We start from the raw sequence: 16,041 nt of genomic DNA, 5'->3' as shown, positions 1-16,041 counted from the left end.
GGCTCATTCAGATTACTAAGTTTATTAAGTTAAATATTTACAGCAAAGAAGTAAAACTTGGTGTGACTTCCCCAGCTCCAGAATGAGTGAGCTAACATCAGCTGCCATGCTAGCTAACTAATGGATTCCTCACTTTAGGCCCAAATCATGCTAAATCTTAAAATTTTGATATTATCTGTGAGGTTTAACACCTTGCCAGTGAAGCATAGCTGTTTCAGTCTCTGCCTTTCCTTTTGACCAGTACCTGGATACTGGAACATTCCTTCTATGACTGTGCATGGATTAAGGATCCAAATAACAGAACAACATCAATTCAATCTTCTTGCAAAACCCAAACAATATTTATTGTAAATTCAACAACAAAGTATTAAAGCTTAGTAGCTAAAACCCAAAGGTAACTGGAAGTTAGAACTTAAAACAAACATGAGATATTACCATCAGGAGGATGGAGGTTTAATTCAGGCCTTCAAGAGGATGCTGGATAATTTTTTAAAGTGTGCAGGGTTATGGGAAAAGGCAGGAGTTTGGTATTAACTCAAAACACTCAAGAGCTGGTGCAAATATTGGTCAAGTGGCCACCTTCTGCATTTAACAATTCTTTGATCAAATACTTTCCAAATTACAAGTATGAAAAATGCTCATGTTAAAAATACTCAAAATATGTTGAAAAGGTGGCTTTGGAAGATGGTTGCAATGTAATTAGTGTACAACAGATGCTACACTGGAATTTACTTCTTATAAACACACCAGGAAGGCTTAATGTGGCTTCAAGCAGTTCGAGATTTATGCATTTTTTTTTTTTACACTGAACTTGAGTAGAATTAGTTCATTTTTAACTTTACATTTTCATGGAAATGATTTGTGACAAATAACAAAGCTGTTGTGAAAAGTACTTTCGTTTTTACACATTTACCTCTGATGGCAATGTATCATCAACCAAAATGTTCGGGCCTGTTGTGTCAGGTCCAAAAGCCCAAATGGAACGGGCAGCCAATAAATCCCAATCATACTTTGTCTGAAAAAATTCACCCAGTTTTTTCCTGTAGTTGGGTACAAAAAAAAAGTTTAATTACATAGTTTTAAAGGTCAATTTGCTGCATTAAAATAACAATGTACATAACTCAAGTTCTGCTTTGCAAACAAATTATGTCAAAATGTTTCTATCACTTAGCTGCAAAGTCCAAAGTATATTTGGTTACTTCACAATGTGCTATTTACAAATACACCACATAGACATTACAAATAATTACATGCCCAATTGGCAGTTATGCATTTCATACCTGTTCCAGGTAATTTGGACAACTTCATTCTCAATATCTTCTGCTAAACCTTTCTCCAGGGGTTCTGCAATCATTGTGATCTTATTCCTTTTGGGAAGAAAGAGAAAAACATAATATTTGGGGTATGTTTTATGTGCTAAGGTTCACAGATTTTCTTTTAAGCCTTACTCTAAACTATTATCTCCCCACTATTCTCCTCACCTCCCAATATCTACTACCAGTTGTAACCAAATCCATAACATGCCCTCGGATTTCCAATAATGCTGTTGCAGGCTAGGTATTAGGGCAGCACAGGAATTACCAAGTGCCAATCTGGTTTCCCTCAATCAAGTTATTTTACATGTACTTCAGTTTCTATTTTAGAATTAAAACGGAATAAGATTGAACCTTAAATATCCTATTAAATTTGAAGAAATTCAGCATAGAACTTTGCTGTAGATAAACAAAGATGAACAAAGATTGCTAAACTAAAAAACCTAGTTATCTATTTAGACACAGAATCAAAGCCTGCGGGTATGAATGTGTCCTTCAAAGTCAAACCTAAGGTCATAGAATGTTCTTGTTAGTCTTTCTCTCCTCTCTTTGTTTACTATCATCAGTTCCTCAAAATTTCCCCTCAATTGCCTATTTACAGGTAACAATGGAGAAGAAAGAATGAAATCAAGAAAGCATGTGTGAATGCAATTGTTTCCATATACACAAATTCAATCACATTCGACACATTTTAGACTGCACTGTTTGAAAGCTGGATGAGATATGTATGTTATAGCAAAACATCAGGCATTAAATAGTGGACTGAGGCAGTGAAATTATTAATTGATTATCACTTTCTTTTAGAAAAGGTTTGAATTGCAGGAACAAACAATTGCAGCTATTTATAAAATCTAACTTTTTCGACCAAAAATCATTAGGTTTGTTTATAGAGTCATAGAGATGTACAGCATGCAAACAGACCCTTCGGTCCAACCCATCCATGCTGACCAGATATCCCAACCCAATCTAGTTCCACCTGCCAACACCCGGCACATATCCCTCCAAACCCTTCCTATTCATATACACATCCAAATGCCTCTTAAATGTTGCAATTGTACCAACCTTCACCACATCCTCTGGTAGCTCATTCCATACACGTACCACCCTCTGCGTGAAAAAGTTGCCCCTTAGGTCTCTTTTATATCTTTCCCCTCTCACCCTAAACCTATGCTCTCTAGTTCTGGACTCCCCCACCCCAGGGAAAAGACTTTGTCTATTTATCCATGCCCCTCATAATTTTGTAAACCTCTATAAGGTCACCCATCAGCCTCCGACGCTCCAGGGAAAACAGCCCCAGCCTGTTCAGCCTCTCCGTGTAGTTCAGATCTTCCAACTCTGGCAACATCCTTGTAAATCTTTTCTGAACCCTTTCAAGTTTCACAATATCTTTCCAATAGGAAGGAGACCAGAACTGCACGCATTATTCCAACAGTAGCCTACCCAATGTCCTGTACAGCTGCAACATGATCTCCCAACTCCTGTACTCAATACTCTGACCAATAAAGGAAAGCATACCAAACACATTCTTCACTATCCTATCTACCTGTGACTCCACTTTCAAGGAGCTATGAACCTGCACTCCAAGGTCTCTTTGTTCAGCAACACTCCATAGGATCTTACCATTAAGTGTATAAGTCCTGCTAAGATTTGCTTTCCCAAAATGCAGCACCTCGCATTTATCTGAGTTAAACTCCATCTGCCACTTCTCAGCCCATTGGCCCATCTGGTCAAGATCCTGTTGTAATCTGAGGTAACCCTCTTCGCTGTCCACTACACCTCCAATTTTGGTGTCATCTGCAAACTTACTAACTGCACCTCTTATGCTCACATCCAAATCATATATGTAAATGACAAAACATAGAGGAGCCAGCACCGATCCTTGTGACACTCCACTGCTCACAGGCCTCCAGTCTGAAAAACAACCCTCCATCACCACCCTATCTTCTACCTTTGAGCCAGTTCTGTATCCAAATGGCTAGTTCTCCCTGTATTCCATGAGATCTAACCTTGCTAATCAGTCCCCCATGGGGGACCCTGTCGATCGCCTTACTGAAGTCCATATAGATCACATCTACTGCTCTGCCCTCATCAATCTTCTTTGTTACTTCTTCAAAAACCTCAATCAAGTTTGTGAAACATGATTTCACACGCACAAAGCCATGTTGACTATCCCAAATCAGTCCTTGCCTTTCCAAATACATGTACATCCTGTCCTTCAGGATTCCCTCCAACAACTTGCCCACCACCGAGGTCAGGCTCACCGGTCTATAGTTCCCTGGCTTGTCTTTACCGCACTTCTTAAACAGTGGCACCACATTTACCAACCTCCAGTCTTCCGGCAGCTCACTATCGATGATACAAATACCTCAGCAAGAGGCCCAGCAATCACTTCTCTAGCTACCCACAAGAGTTCTCGGGTACACCTGATCAGGTCCTGGGGATTTATCCACTTTTAACCATTTCAAGACATCCAGCACTTCCTCCTCTGTAATCTGTTCCCCGTCTTGTTGTCTGTTCTGTATGTCCAGCAGGTTGGCTATTGTTTCTGTGGCTAGGGTTTTGTCGATATACAGGAAAACCACACACACAGACCAAGTCCTGAACTACGAAAGCAACCACCCCAACACACACAAAAGAAGTTGCATCAATACACTGTTCAAAAGGACCACAACACACTGCAGCACTCCAGAACTGCAAAAAGAGGAAGAACAACACCTCTACAATGTATTCGCCAAAAACGGATACCCCCGCAATTTCATCAACAGATGTCTAAGGAAAGACAACGGAATGAGGACATGCCACAACTCAAAGGACTAGCCACGTTACCATACATCAAGAACATTTCTGAACTGACAGCCAGACTACTACGACCACTAGGACTCATAACAGCACACAAACCAACAGCCACTCTCAGACAACAACTCACCAGGACAAAGGACCCGATACCCAGCATGAGCAAAACCAACGTAGTGTACAAAATCCCATGCAAGGACTGCACAAAACACTACATAGGACAAACAGGAAGACAGCTAACGATCCGTATCCATGAACACCAACCAGCCACGAACCGACACGACCAGCTGTCCTTAGTAGCCACACACGCGGATGACAAGCAACATGAGTTCGACTGGGACAACACTATTATTATAGGACAAGCCAAACAGAGAACAGCCAGGGAATTCCTAGAGGCATGGCACTCATCCACAGATTCTATCAACAAACACATCGACCTGGACCCAATATACCGGCCACTGCAGCGAACAGCTGGGACTGACAACCGGAAGCGGCAGAGACAAACTAGTATAAATGCCAGAGAAAACATCACAGAAGCGATTCACAGGAGGCTCCCAAGCACTGGGGATATCACCTAGACAGGGCACAAAACGTCTGCAATGCAAATTCCCAGCTCGGCAAACACAACCACAACATCTTCCATATTTTCCATAACAAGACAGCAAAAATTATAAAAGTATAACCTGCAAAACCTCAGTCTATTTTCTGTAGCAAACTAAACCAAAGTGTAGGAATGTACAAAGTCAACGTAGCAGGCTACTCCAAACGTTGACATGAAAAGACAATGAGTATGAACTTTCAACCTTTTGGTAAAATGGGTTTTTGGTGAAAATTCAGCAGAGGTTCAGTTTTTGTTAATCCACCACTTAACAAAAGGGAATTTTGCGAAAATTGATTAAAACAACTTTAGCAACTGGTCATTAAACAACAGCAGAGAATGTGTAGACAAAATTCAGAAACAATATAGATGTTTCACACATGGATTTGTGGCTAAAACAAATGATTCACTTGCAGCTTTACAACTTAATGGAAACTAAGAGCTGTAGTTTTCATGGTAGCATGAGGCATGCAGGAAACGTGAGAAACTCACTTTTTGTTGGGTGTCTCTGCAAAACATTTCAAAGATGAGGTTTCCACAACAGTTTCACAGAATGTTACAACAGGGTCAGCTACCTGCAAGAAGGAAATAACAGTTACTAAGACAGCAACAATTAATTTTACATGAAGCATGTATTACCATAAAGAAATATAAATAACCATACACAGGTTTTGAAGTCACAATTTTGGAGAATTACCTTTATATCAATTTCAGAATACATCTTCCTAAGGTCATGCATTACACAGTCCAGATAAAGTTCTCCAGTCCCCAGTATTACATGCTCTCCAGACTCTTCCACCTTTCATGGGAGAAAGCAGAGATAAATGAATGGTTATTATTGTTAGGGTAAAGAATAAAATTAGGAGGAAGTGAGGACTGCAGATCAGAGTCAAGAGTGTGCTGCTGGGAAAGCACAGCAGGTCAGGCAGCATCCAAGGAGCAGGCAAATAGATGTTTCGGGCACAAGCCCTTCACTGTAGGGAATCTAAAATCTAAAAATCAGGAATGAGGCTTTTCAGCCAGGGATGAGAGAATAATGGGGCCGGAGGTGGGGTTGGGGGAAAGGTAGCTGAGAGAGTGATAGGTGGATGAAGGTGGGGGAGAAGGTGATAGATCAGAGGGAAGAGTGATGATCAGGTCTGGAGGGCAGTGACGAGTTGGAGGCTTAGAACTAGGATAATGTGGGGGGAGGGGAAATGCGCAAGCTGTTGAAATCCACATTTATCTTGTGTGGTTGCAGGGTCCCAAGGCAAAATATGATGGCCCTCTTCTTCCATGATTGCAACTTCCCTTACCACATGGTTGACGATGCCCTCCAGCACATCTCCTCCACGTCACGCACCACCACCCTTGAACCGTACCCCTCCCAATGCAACAAGGACAGAACCCCCATGGTCCTCACCTTCCAACCCACCAACCTCCGCATACAACGCATCATCCTTCACCATTTCCACCACCTCCAAACGGACCCCACCACCAATGATATATTTCACTCCCTACCCCTATCAGCGCTCCGGAGAGATCATTCCCTCCTTGACTCCCTCGTCAGGTCCACCCTCCCCCCTACCAGCCCACACCCCACTCCTAGCACTTTCCCCTGCCACTGCAGGAAGTGCAAAATCTGCACCCACACTACTCTCCTCACCCCTGTCCATGGCCCCAAGGGATCCTTTCACATCCATCAGAAATTTATCTGTACCTCTACCAATGTCATCCACTGCATCCATTGCACCCAGTGTGGTCTCCTCTACATCGGGGAGACAGGACACCTTCTTGCGGATCGTTCCACAGAACATCTCTGGGACACATGCACCCAACAACCCCACTGCCCTGGAGCTGAACACTTCAACTCCCTCTCCCACTCCATCAAGGACATGCAGGTTCTGGGCCTCCTCCACCGCCAAACTGTTACCACTCAATGCCTAGAGGAAGAAAGCCTCATATTCCGCCTTGGGACCCTGCAACCACACGGAGTAAATGTGGATTTCAACAGCTTCCGCATTTCCCCTCCCCCCCACATTATCCGAGTCCCAAGTCTCCAACTCAGCACCGCCCTCCGGACCTGTCACCTTCTTCCTCACCTTCATCCACTTATTGCTTTCTCAACTACCTTCCCCCCAACCCCAACACCTCCCATTTATCTCTCAGTCCCCCAGCGCACAAGCCTCATTTGTGATGAAGGGCTTATGCCAGAAACGTCAATTCACCTGCTCCTTGGTTGCTGCCTGATCTGCTGTGCTTTCCCAGCAACACACTCTCGACTAAAGAGTAAAATTGCTCACTTTACTCTGTGATGACAGCAATAATATTTTTGTTACCATAAGTTTTAAGAGTAGGAAAGATTTTTGTGGACTCTGTGTGACATGCTTAGAGCTCAATAGATATAATACTTATGAATCCTTCCAGAATAGTTAAAATATTCAATGTTTTCTTCATAACTTTTCACTCCTTTCCATCATCTATGCTTGAAGTCAAGTAAATGATGACAGAAGTATCTCAATCCTTACTAACTGATAAAGGGGAATTACAGCACCACACTCTTCGACAATGAAAATAATCAACACTATTTTATAAAAAGGGACTGAATAGTTTTGCCATTTTATAATTTTTCCAAATTGTTAGAGAACAGCACAGACCAAAAATCACAGGCTTTATTTACAAAATTTTAAAGGATAAAAATTCAACCATAAAATCAAAGTAGTCAACAGCAAACGTAAGATGGAACTTGTTTCTGTACTCCAGTAAAAAGAAAGGAAAATGTTGTTTCCAACAATTATTTTTTGTAAATAAACACTCTTGAATGAGTAGGGTAGAATTGTAACCAAATAGTGAAAACTGTAGAAAAAAAAGGTGTTCCTATTCCCACCTACTGTGAAGAATACTGCTAGTTCAACTATGTTCCAGTCTCCAAATAATCTGCAGTATTTAATGTAGTACATTCATTTTTTTTCAAACAGGCAATGCTTTTTTAAAAACCAATTCAACCTCAAAATGCTTCAGTTATTTGCAGGTCAATATTTCTCAAGTACAAAAAAAATCTTTGCTTCATAGGCTTAGAAAGTCTTCAATTGAGCACACCTTGTGTTTCATTTATCCAGAGGTTAACCTCATTATATTTACATGATCCACCACTTCTGCACAATGCAATATTCAAAGAACAGCATTTTCATGCAAACACTGGCAAGAAAGAATAAAGTGTAATGCTGCTCAAAGTATGAAGACTTTGGATAGTTAACATGGTCCTGAAATTAGAAAATGAATCACCTACAGAACTCTTGCTCTGAAGCAGAACATTGTGTGTTCAACTGAATCCAGAGCCTTGAGAGCAAAACCTACACTTAAATATTGAGGGAGCATTGTATTGGCATGGGTGCTGCTTTTAAGATGAGATATTAACTGAAGTCTGGTTTGACTTATTGCATAAACTTTGAAGATCCAATAACATCATTGCGAAGAGCGGGGAGCTTTACTTTGTTGTTTGGGCCAATACTTTTCTCTCAAGTCACAGAAATCAGATCATCTTATTAGCATTTTATTGCTATCTGTGGGTCTTTACTGTGCATAATCTGCTGCCACATTTCATACACTACATCAGCACCTATACTTCAAAACATATTTTAATGGCTGTAAAATGCTTGTGTTCTCCAGAGTTTGGAAAAAAGCTGAGTTCATACGAAAGATGAGCCTTGAACTTGCTGAACATACAAGCACCACCAATGGCCAATATGGAATATTCCTATTCCTTAAATGATATAAATGCAAAACTTTTCTTTGAGCATATAAAAAAAACTTTTCTGCAATGTTATTTGTATTCATACCTTAGTAGTTAGTGATGGATAGCTTTTGTTAACCTTTCTTAAACCATCCAACATCTTCGGAAGCTCAGATGGGTTGACTGGTTCCACAGCAATTTTAATGACAGATGCTGTATTAAACTTGAGAGGCCTGAAGATCTGAGCCTGAAATTAGACATGACCATTAGCAAGGCATTAATTTCTACGTCTGAAACAAGGGAAACTTGGTATACCAAAGCAAGGCCAACCTTGAATTCAGATAGTGGTAGGGACAGGAAGGTGTGACTACAAGCAAGGCCAGTAGAGAGATCCAGGAGGTAGTGTTGAAGGAGCCTCAGCTTGTCTAACAGGTTTGAGCTCTTTGCTCCATGTAGATGAGTAGGGGTATTGGGAAAATGAACAAACAGACTATAGCACCATGTACGTAAAGCCATTCAAAAGAGGGGACAAAAGAGAAATGTAGTTGTAATCATGGACAGTATAGTCAGGGGAACAGACACGTCGTACTGGCCAGGTTTGAGTGTCCCAAAGGCTGTGGTGCCTGGTTTAGGATAGTTCATCTGGGCTGCAGAGGAACTTGGAGTGGGAGGGGAAAGATCCAGTTGTCGTGGACAATATTAGTAAAATGATATAGGTAGAAAGAGGGAAGAGGTTCTGCTGAGAGAATATGAGCATCTTGGAGCTAAATTAGCAATTGGATCAACAAGGTAAAAATCTCTGGAATACTACTTGAGCCATGAGTTAAATGGCACAAGGTCAACAAGATTAATGAGGCAAAATGTGTGACTCAAAGACTGGTGTTGGGTGAAACTAGTTTGAAATTATGGGACGAGCACCAGTACCTGAGAAGGAGGGAGCTATTCCGATGGGAAGGGCTCCACCTGAATCATACTGGGACTAGAGTCCAGGGAGGGGGTTCAGTTTCATGGAAAAACCTAAAGGTGAAGGACTCAGCAGAGGTTATTAAACTTTCTAGAACAAATAATAGGACAGAGAGCATGAAAATTATGAATCTAATTTCAGGCACACTAGATAAGGGGACAACTATGACAAGGGGGACAATCAATGCAGGACTGACAGTGCTGTACATAAATGCATGCAGTACAAGAGAGAAAGTAAATAAGCTTGTAGAAAAGATTCAAATTCGCAGGTACGATGTTGTTGATACCACAGAGACATGTCTGCAAAAGGGATCAGTCCTGGGAACTAAATATCCAAGGATATGTGTCCTATCAAAAGGACAGGCAGATGGGCAGAAAGGTAGGGCTGACTTGTTTGTAAGAAAATGAAATTAAATCAATACAAGTAACGATATAGAGTTGGAAAGCATGGAATCTGTGTGGGCAGAGTTCAGGAACCGTAAAGGAAAGAGACATCAATGGGAGTTATACAAAGGCCTCCAAGCTGAATGAGTGGAAGATAATAAAGCAGGAACAGGATGTAGGTTTGCTCACTGAGCTGTAAGGTTCATTTCCAGATGTTTCGTCACTCTATAGGTAACATTTTCAGTTGGCCTCCAGGCGATGCACTGCTGATAATTCCTGATTCGGAGATGCCGGTGTTGGACTGGGGTGTACAAAGTTAAAAATCACACAACACCAGGTTATAGTCCAACAGGTTTAATTGGAAGCACACTAGCTTTCGGAGCGACGCACAATCACCTGATGAAGGAGTGTCGCTCCGAAAGCTAGTGTGCTTCCAATTAAACCTGTTGGACTATAACCTGGTGTTGTGTGATTTTTAACTCTGATAATTCCTGCTTTCTATTTATATGTTTGGGTTTCTTTGGGTTGGTGATATCGTTTCCTGTGGGGGAGTCATTTCCGGTTGAATTCTAACACATCGAGTTAGACATCGAGTTAGACCCCATCTACCACTCCCTGAGAAAAAGAACAGGAAATTCCTAGAAAGCAGGAATTATCAGCAGTGCTTCACCTGGAGGCCAACTGGAGATGTTACCAAGTAGGGTGACGAAACATCTGGAAATGAATCTTCCAGCTCAGCGAGCAAACCCAAATCCAGAACCTCAACCTGAGCTACAAATCTTCTCAAAAATTGCTAATAAAACAAGAAATAGAAAAGCACTATTATTGTAAACATGACGAACTTCAATACGTAGGTGGACAGGGGAAATCAGGTTGGGAGCTGATCTCATGAAAAGGAATTCATGAAATGTCAAAGAGATGGTATTTTGGAGCAGCTTGTTGTAAAGCCCACTAGAGAACAGGCAATTCTGGATTTGGTGATGTGTAATGAGGCAGACTTGATTAGGGAGCTTAAGGTGAAGGAAATGCTGAGGGGGCAGGGAACATAATATGACAGGATGCACCCTGCACTTTGAGAGAGAGAAACTGAAATCAGACATAATGATATATTAATTAAGTAAAAGTAACTACAAAGGCATGATGGAAGAGCTGGCCAGAGTTGCTTGAAATGTAGCCTAGCAGGGAAGACAGTGGAACAGCAATGGCAGGAACTTTGAGGGCTTATTTGGGAAACGCCGCAGAAATTCATCCCAAGGATGAAGAAACATATTAAAAGGAGGAGAAGGTAACCACGGCTGACAACAGAAGTTAGAGACAACACGAAAGAAAAAGAAAAAGCACGCAATGTGGTGAAGATTAGTAGGAAGCCAGAAGATGGAAGCCTTTAAAATTAAAGAGAAAAACTAAAAAAAGGAATAAGGGAGGAGAATATGGAATGAGGATAAGTTAGCTAGTAATACATAAAGAAAAACTGCAAGAGAATTTTTACATAAATAAAAAAATTAAGAGTGGCAAAAGTGGACATTTAACCGCTGGATAATAAGGCCGGAGAAATAATAATGGGGAGAAAATAAATGGCAGAGGATCTATATGGGTAGTTTGTGTCAGTTCACAGTGAAGACACTAGCACCAACCAGAACTTCAAGACAGTCGGGGGTAGAAGTAAATGTAATGACTATCATTAAGGGGAAGGTGCTAGGGAAGCTGAAAATTCTAAATGTGGATAAATCACATGGACTAAATGGATTGCACTCCAGAGTTTTGACGAAATAGCCAAGGAGATTGTGATAGCATTGGTGGTGATCTTTGATGAACCACAGAGTCATAGAAACACAGAAACAGACCCTCTGGTCCAAATCATCTGCATCGACCAGACATCCCAATTTGACCTAGTCTTATTTGCCAATATTTGGCCCATTTCTCTCTAAACTCTCCCTATTCATATACTCATCCAGATTCCTTTTTAAATGTTGTAATTTAACCACTTCCTTTAGAGTCCATTATTAAGGATGAGACTGGAATACTTGGAAGTGCATGGTAAAATAGGGCTAAATCAGCACCTCTTTGACAAGGGAGGTCAAGTCCGACAAATCTATTAGAATTCTTTGAGGAGGTGACTACCAAGTCAGACAAAGGAGAAGCAGTGGATGTGCTCTATTTCGATTTCAAGATGACCACTTATAAGGTGTTGCACAAGAGGCTAAATAACAGCACATGGTATTAGGGGCAAGGTACTGGCATGGGTTGAGGATTGGCTGTCTGGCAGAAGGGATAAAGGAGTTTTTCTCAGAATGGCAGCCAGTGATTAGTGGAATTCTGCAGGGCTCAGTGGTGGGATCGCAACTATTCATGTTCAACATTAATGATTTGAACAAAGGAATGGAGGGTCTTGTTGTTAAATTTCCAGATGACACAAAGATAGGTGGAGGAACAGTTGATACTGAGGAAGTGGGGAGACTGCAGAAGGACCTGTTAGGAGAATGCACAAAGAAGTGGCAGATGAAAAACAATGTGGGCAAGTATTGAGATTGTGCACTTTGGTAGGAAGATTAGAGGCATAGACTATTTTCTAACTGGGGAAAGGCTTTGGAAATCTGAAGAACACAGGGACTCTGGAATGTTAATTTAGGATTCTCTTAAGGTTAACATACGGTTCAGTTGGCAGTTAGAAAGACAAATGCAATGTAAACATTCATGCCGAGAGGTGGAATTCAGGAGCAGAAATGTACTGCTGAAGCCATATAAAGCTCTGGTCATACTGTATTTGGAGTATTATGAGTAGTTTTGGGCCCCATATTAAGCAGGCTTGGAGGGGGTCCAGAAGAAGTTCACAAGAATGATCCATGGAATGAAGAGCTTGTCACACGAGGTCTCTGGTCTGTACTTGAGGAAGAATAGGGATCTCATTCAAACTTACAGAATATCTAGAGGCCTAGATAGAGTGGACATGGAGAAGATATTTCCACTAGCAGGAAAGACTAGGACCAGAGTCTTTAGAACCGAGATAAGGAGGTATTTCTTCAGCCAGAGGATGGTGAATCTGTGGAGTTCATTGTCACAGAAGGCTGGAAAATCCCAAGTCATTAAGTGTTTTTAAAACAGAAGTAGATAGATTCTTGATCAGTATGGGGATAAAGGGAGAAGGCAGGAAAAGGGGGTTGAGAAGCATATCAGCCATGATTGAATGGTGAAACAGACTGAATGGGATGAATAGCCTAATTCTGCTCATATATCTTCAAGTTTTAGAACATTCTGCCCAGAAATAACCCAAATACTATTTAATTTTCTTTTGATCTGTGCCTGTGACTTTCCTATCAATTTTACATTTAACAATCAATAGAATCTCTACAGAAATTTATTCCCACTGCATTGCATGTCAGGGCATTTCTTTTTTAAGATTTACCAGTTTACCAGTGACTGCGAATTTTAAGCAATCAATTAACTGATCAGTTCCATGGCAAACACCAGTAAATCATAACATAGACACGGGGTAGAATGGTGGCTCAGTGGTTAGCACTGCTGCCTCCTAGCACTAGGGACCCGGGTTCGATTCCTGCCTTGGGTGACTATATGGAGTTTGCACATTCTCCCTGCGTCTGTGGGGGTCACCTCCAGGTGCTCCGGTTTCTTCCCATAGTTTGAAGATGTGCAGGTCAGATGAATTGGCCAGGCTAAATTGCCCATAGTGTTTGGTGCATTAGTCAGGGGTAAATATAGGGTTTTTCTTCGGAGGGTTGGTGTGGACTTATTGGGCTGACGAAGGGCCTGTTTCCAGAACGTAGGGAATCTAATCTAATCTACATGCTGTTGTTTTTGTCTCAAGATCTACAAAAAGTATTTTATTATAGTTTATTAGATTAGATTCCCTACAGTGTGGAAACAGGCCCTTCGGCCCAACAAGTCCACATCGACCCTCCGAAGAGCAACCCACCCCCTCTGACTAATGCACCTAACACTATGGGCAATTTAACATGGCCAATTCATCTGACCTTCACATCTTTGGACTGTGGGAGGAAACCGGAGCACCCGGAGGAAACTCACGCAGACACAGGGAGAATGTGCAAACTCCACACAGACAGTTGCCCGAGGCTGGAATTGAACCTGGGACCCTGGTGGTGTGAGGCAGCATTGCTAACCACTGAGCCACCTTCATTCTTGATCAAATTCAATTTCAGATGCTATCTTTAATGACAGTGATGTGCTTTACCTCATCATTGCCTCTTGGTTCTGTGATGGTTGCTGTCTTTACAATGGGTTGGTCTACTCCTTCTATGAGCACCCAGTTACCAGCTGGAACTCTGTTAACTTCTATATGATACCTTGAAGGATAAACCATAACATTTTTAGGTTAGAGGAGAATACAGTGAGGGATTTAATAATTTTATAATTATGTAAATCAATGATGAACCTATTTTTGTATTTTAACCAGTCAGATATGCAATTATGCTGCTTAATACTGTTACCTGTTTCTTGTTCTATTTGTCTACAAACAATATGTTTAAAAATCAAATGTACAGATTTCAATGATTTGTACACAGATAGGGCATGGACTAAGGAAGAAACAATTAGTTTTGGCAAAGATCCAGATCCAGGAACTATCTTCAAAAGCTACATTAAAATAGGTTGATAAGGTGAACTGATTTCTTCTTTTAGAATGCTTAGATCATGATCTTATTGAATGACAGTACATGCTTGAGACACCAAGTGGCTTAATTCTGCTCCTAATTTGTATACTTAGATGAATTGGCTAATTTATAATGATGTTAATTGTTTTACACTATTGCAAATTTTCTCAGCTGGCCCTGTTGACATTTTTCATAACTCTCAAAATAGGAGCTGAATTTTTAGAGCACAGTGTTTGATATGGATTGGCCTGAAGCTGCCTTAGTGAATTGGTAGCTCAGGTAACACACTTTAACAGTGGGAGACACCATACTGAATGCATTCTTCACTTGTTATGTTGTAATCAGTTTAAGATTTTGGAGCACTGAAAGCCTGTGCTGCACATCAAGGCCATGGATAAGTACCCACCATTACCAAGATACATTTCTAATCCTGTCCAGGGCATCAAAGGGAGGTACTGTTGAGCCCAGTATTTTCATTGAATTGAAAGTCTAGAAGGAAAATTGCATCTTTAAACTTGGGCATCTTGCCACTGTACTTCGCTTTCCTCTTTGACACTTAATTCTTTGACTAAACATATGGTCATCTATTCTACTGTCACCTTATGTGGATCAAGTATCATTGTATAATACATGTGAAGTACCTCCAGCTCTTTTATTATGCTAAAACCACCAAGTTATGTCACTCAGTCAATTCTTAATAAATGCCTCAATGGAATTATCAAATATCTGGTCATGGTAACCACCTTGTCAGATAGGTAATGCTGTATTCTATGAAGAATCAATAGGAACAGCAAGAAAATAATAACTTGGACAAGGTCCTGTGAATTATTTAGCATCCAACAGATTTCTACATGGGAGCCAATGTGCAATCCATCCAATGTATCAGGCAAAGTAATAAACGTGATAGATATAACAACCAAATAAATTGGGGCATAACAAGTTAACTAACTTTACTCCCTTTACAAAGAAGAGCAATGGAAACAATTTTCAAGAGTAGTGACTAATATCACATATCTGGCTTTTTTTTGGGGGGGGGGGGGGAACTGTCTAACAAACAATAGATTTGTTTTAATGCAACAGTGGTGATAGGAACATAGGAACAGGAGTAGCCCATGGTGTACTGCTGCCTAGTCTCCTGAAAGGGGAGCAGACTTCATTGACAACTTGTTGTCCTGCCCATCTCATTTGGATAATCGAGGTTCCTCTGCACCACCCTCTGTTCTGAACAGTCTGGCCAGCATTCCATGAGCTTTCTTGCTTATTTTCTGCACCTGTTTGTGACATGTTTAAAGATCTACGCACCTGAACCCCAGGTCTCTTTGGATGCTCACTATACATAACTTCATATCATCTAGAAAGCAGACTGTAGATCTAGAATGGAAACTGTTATCCACTTCATTCAAATTCGCAGCCAAACTGATTAGTAGAAACACTTTGAATAAGCACCTTGCAACTGAAATCCACAGCCTACCCACTGTGCAAATTTGTGAATCTTCTTCATCCTCCAGTGTGTAGTTCTCTCCAAGTACTTTCACTGGCTGCCCAGCATGAATGGTTCCACTCAACACCCTACCAAATGCATGGAATTGTACTCCATCCTCTGTGCTGTACATCTTAGTGGTGTGGCACATCAAAGGGCCCTGTGCAATAACA

The 16,041-nt window shown here is 41.1% G+C and overlaps 1 protein-coding gene across 2 annotated transcripts in view; it reads right to left on the bottom strand.

Moving 5' to 3' along the window:
- Positions 1 to 16,041, bottom strand: part of eftud2 (elongation factor Tu GTP binding domain containing 2) — a 53,059-nt gene that overhangs the window by 8,020 nt on the left and 28,998 nt on the right. For both annotated transcript variants that reach the window (XM_043675200.2, XM_043675201.2), the window contains exons 16-22: positions 15,835 to 16,028; positions 13,971 to 14,082; positions 8,523 to 8,663; positions 5,402 to 5,503; positions 5,197 to 5,279; positions 1,281 to 1,367; positions 914 to 1,040 (exon numbers count right to left, since the gene is read on the bottom strand). In XM_043675200.2, the coding sequence (XP_043531135.1) occupies positions 914 to 1,040; positions 1,281 to 1,367; positions 5,197 to 5,279; positions 5,402 to 5,503; positions 8,523 to 8,663; positions 13,971 to 14,082; positions 15,835 to 16,028 (846 nt within the window). The remainder of the gene's footprint in view (positions 1 to 913; positions 1,041 to 1,280; positions 1,368 to 5,196; positions 5,280 to 5,401; positions 5,504 to 8,522; positions 8,664 to 13,970; positions 14,083 to 15,834; positions 16,029 to 16,041) is intronic.

This window comes from Chiloscyllium plagiosum, unplaced genomic scaffold (assembly GCF_037043375.1).
Source record: "Chiloscyllium plagiosum isolate Xiang-an unplaced genomic scaffold, Cpla_swu_hap1 HiC_scaffold_32, whole genome shotgun sequence".
In the NCBI taxonomy this organism is placed as follows: domain Eukaryota; kingdom Metazoa; phylum Chordata; class Chondrichthyes; order Orectolobiformes; family Hemiscylliidae; genus Chiloscyllium; species Chiloscyllium plagiosum.
The sequence above is the reverse complement of the archived record's forward strand: the minus strand, read 5'-3'. Positions and strand labels throughout refer to the sequence as shown.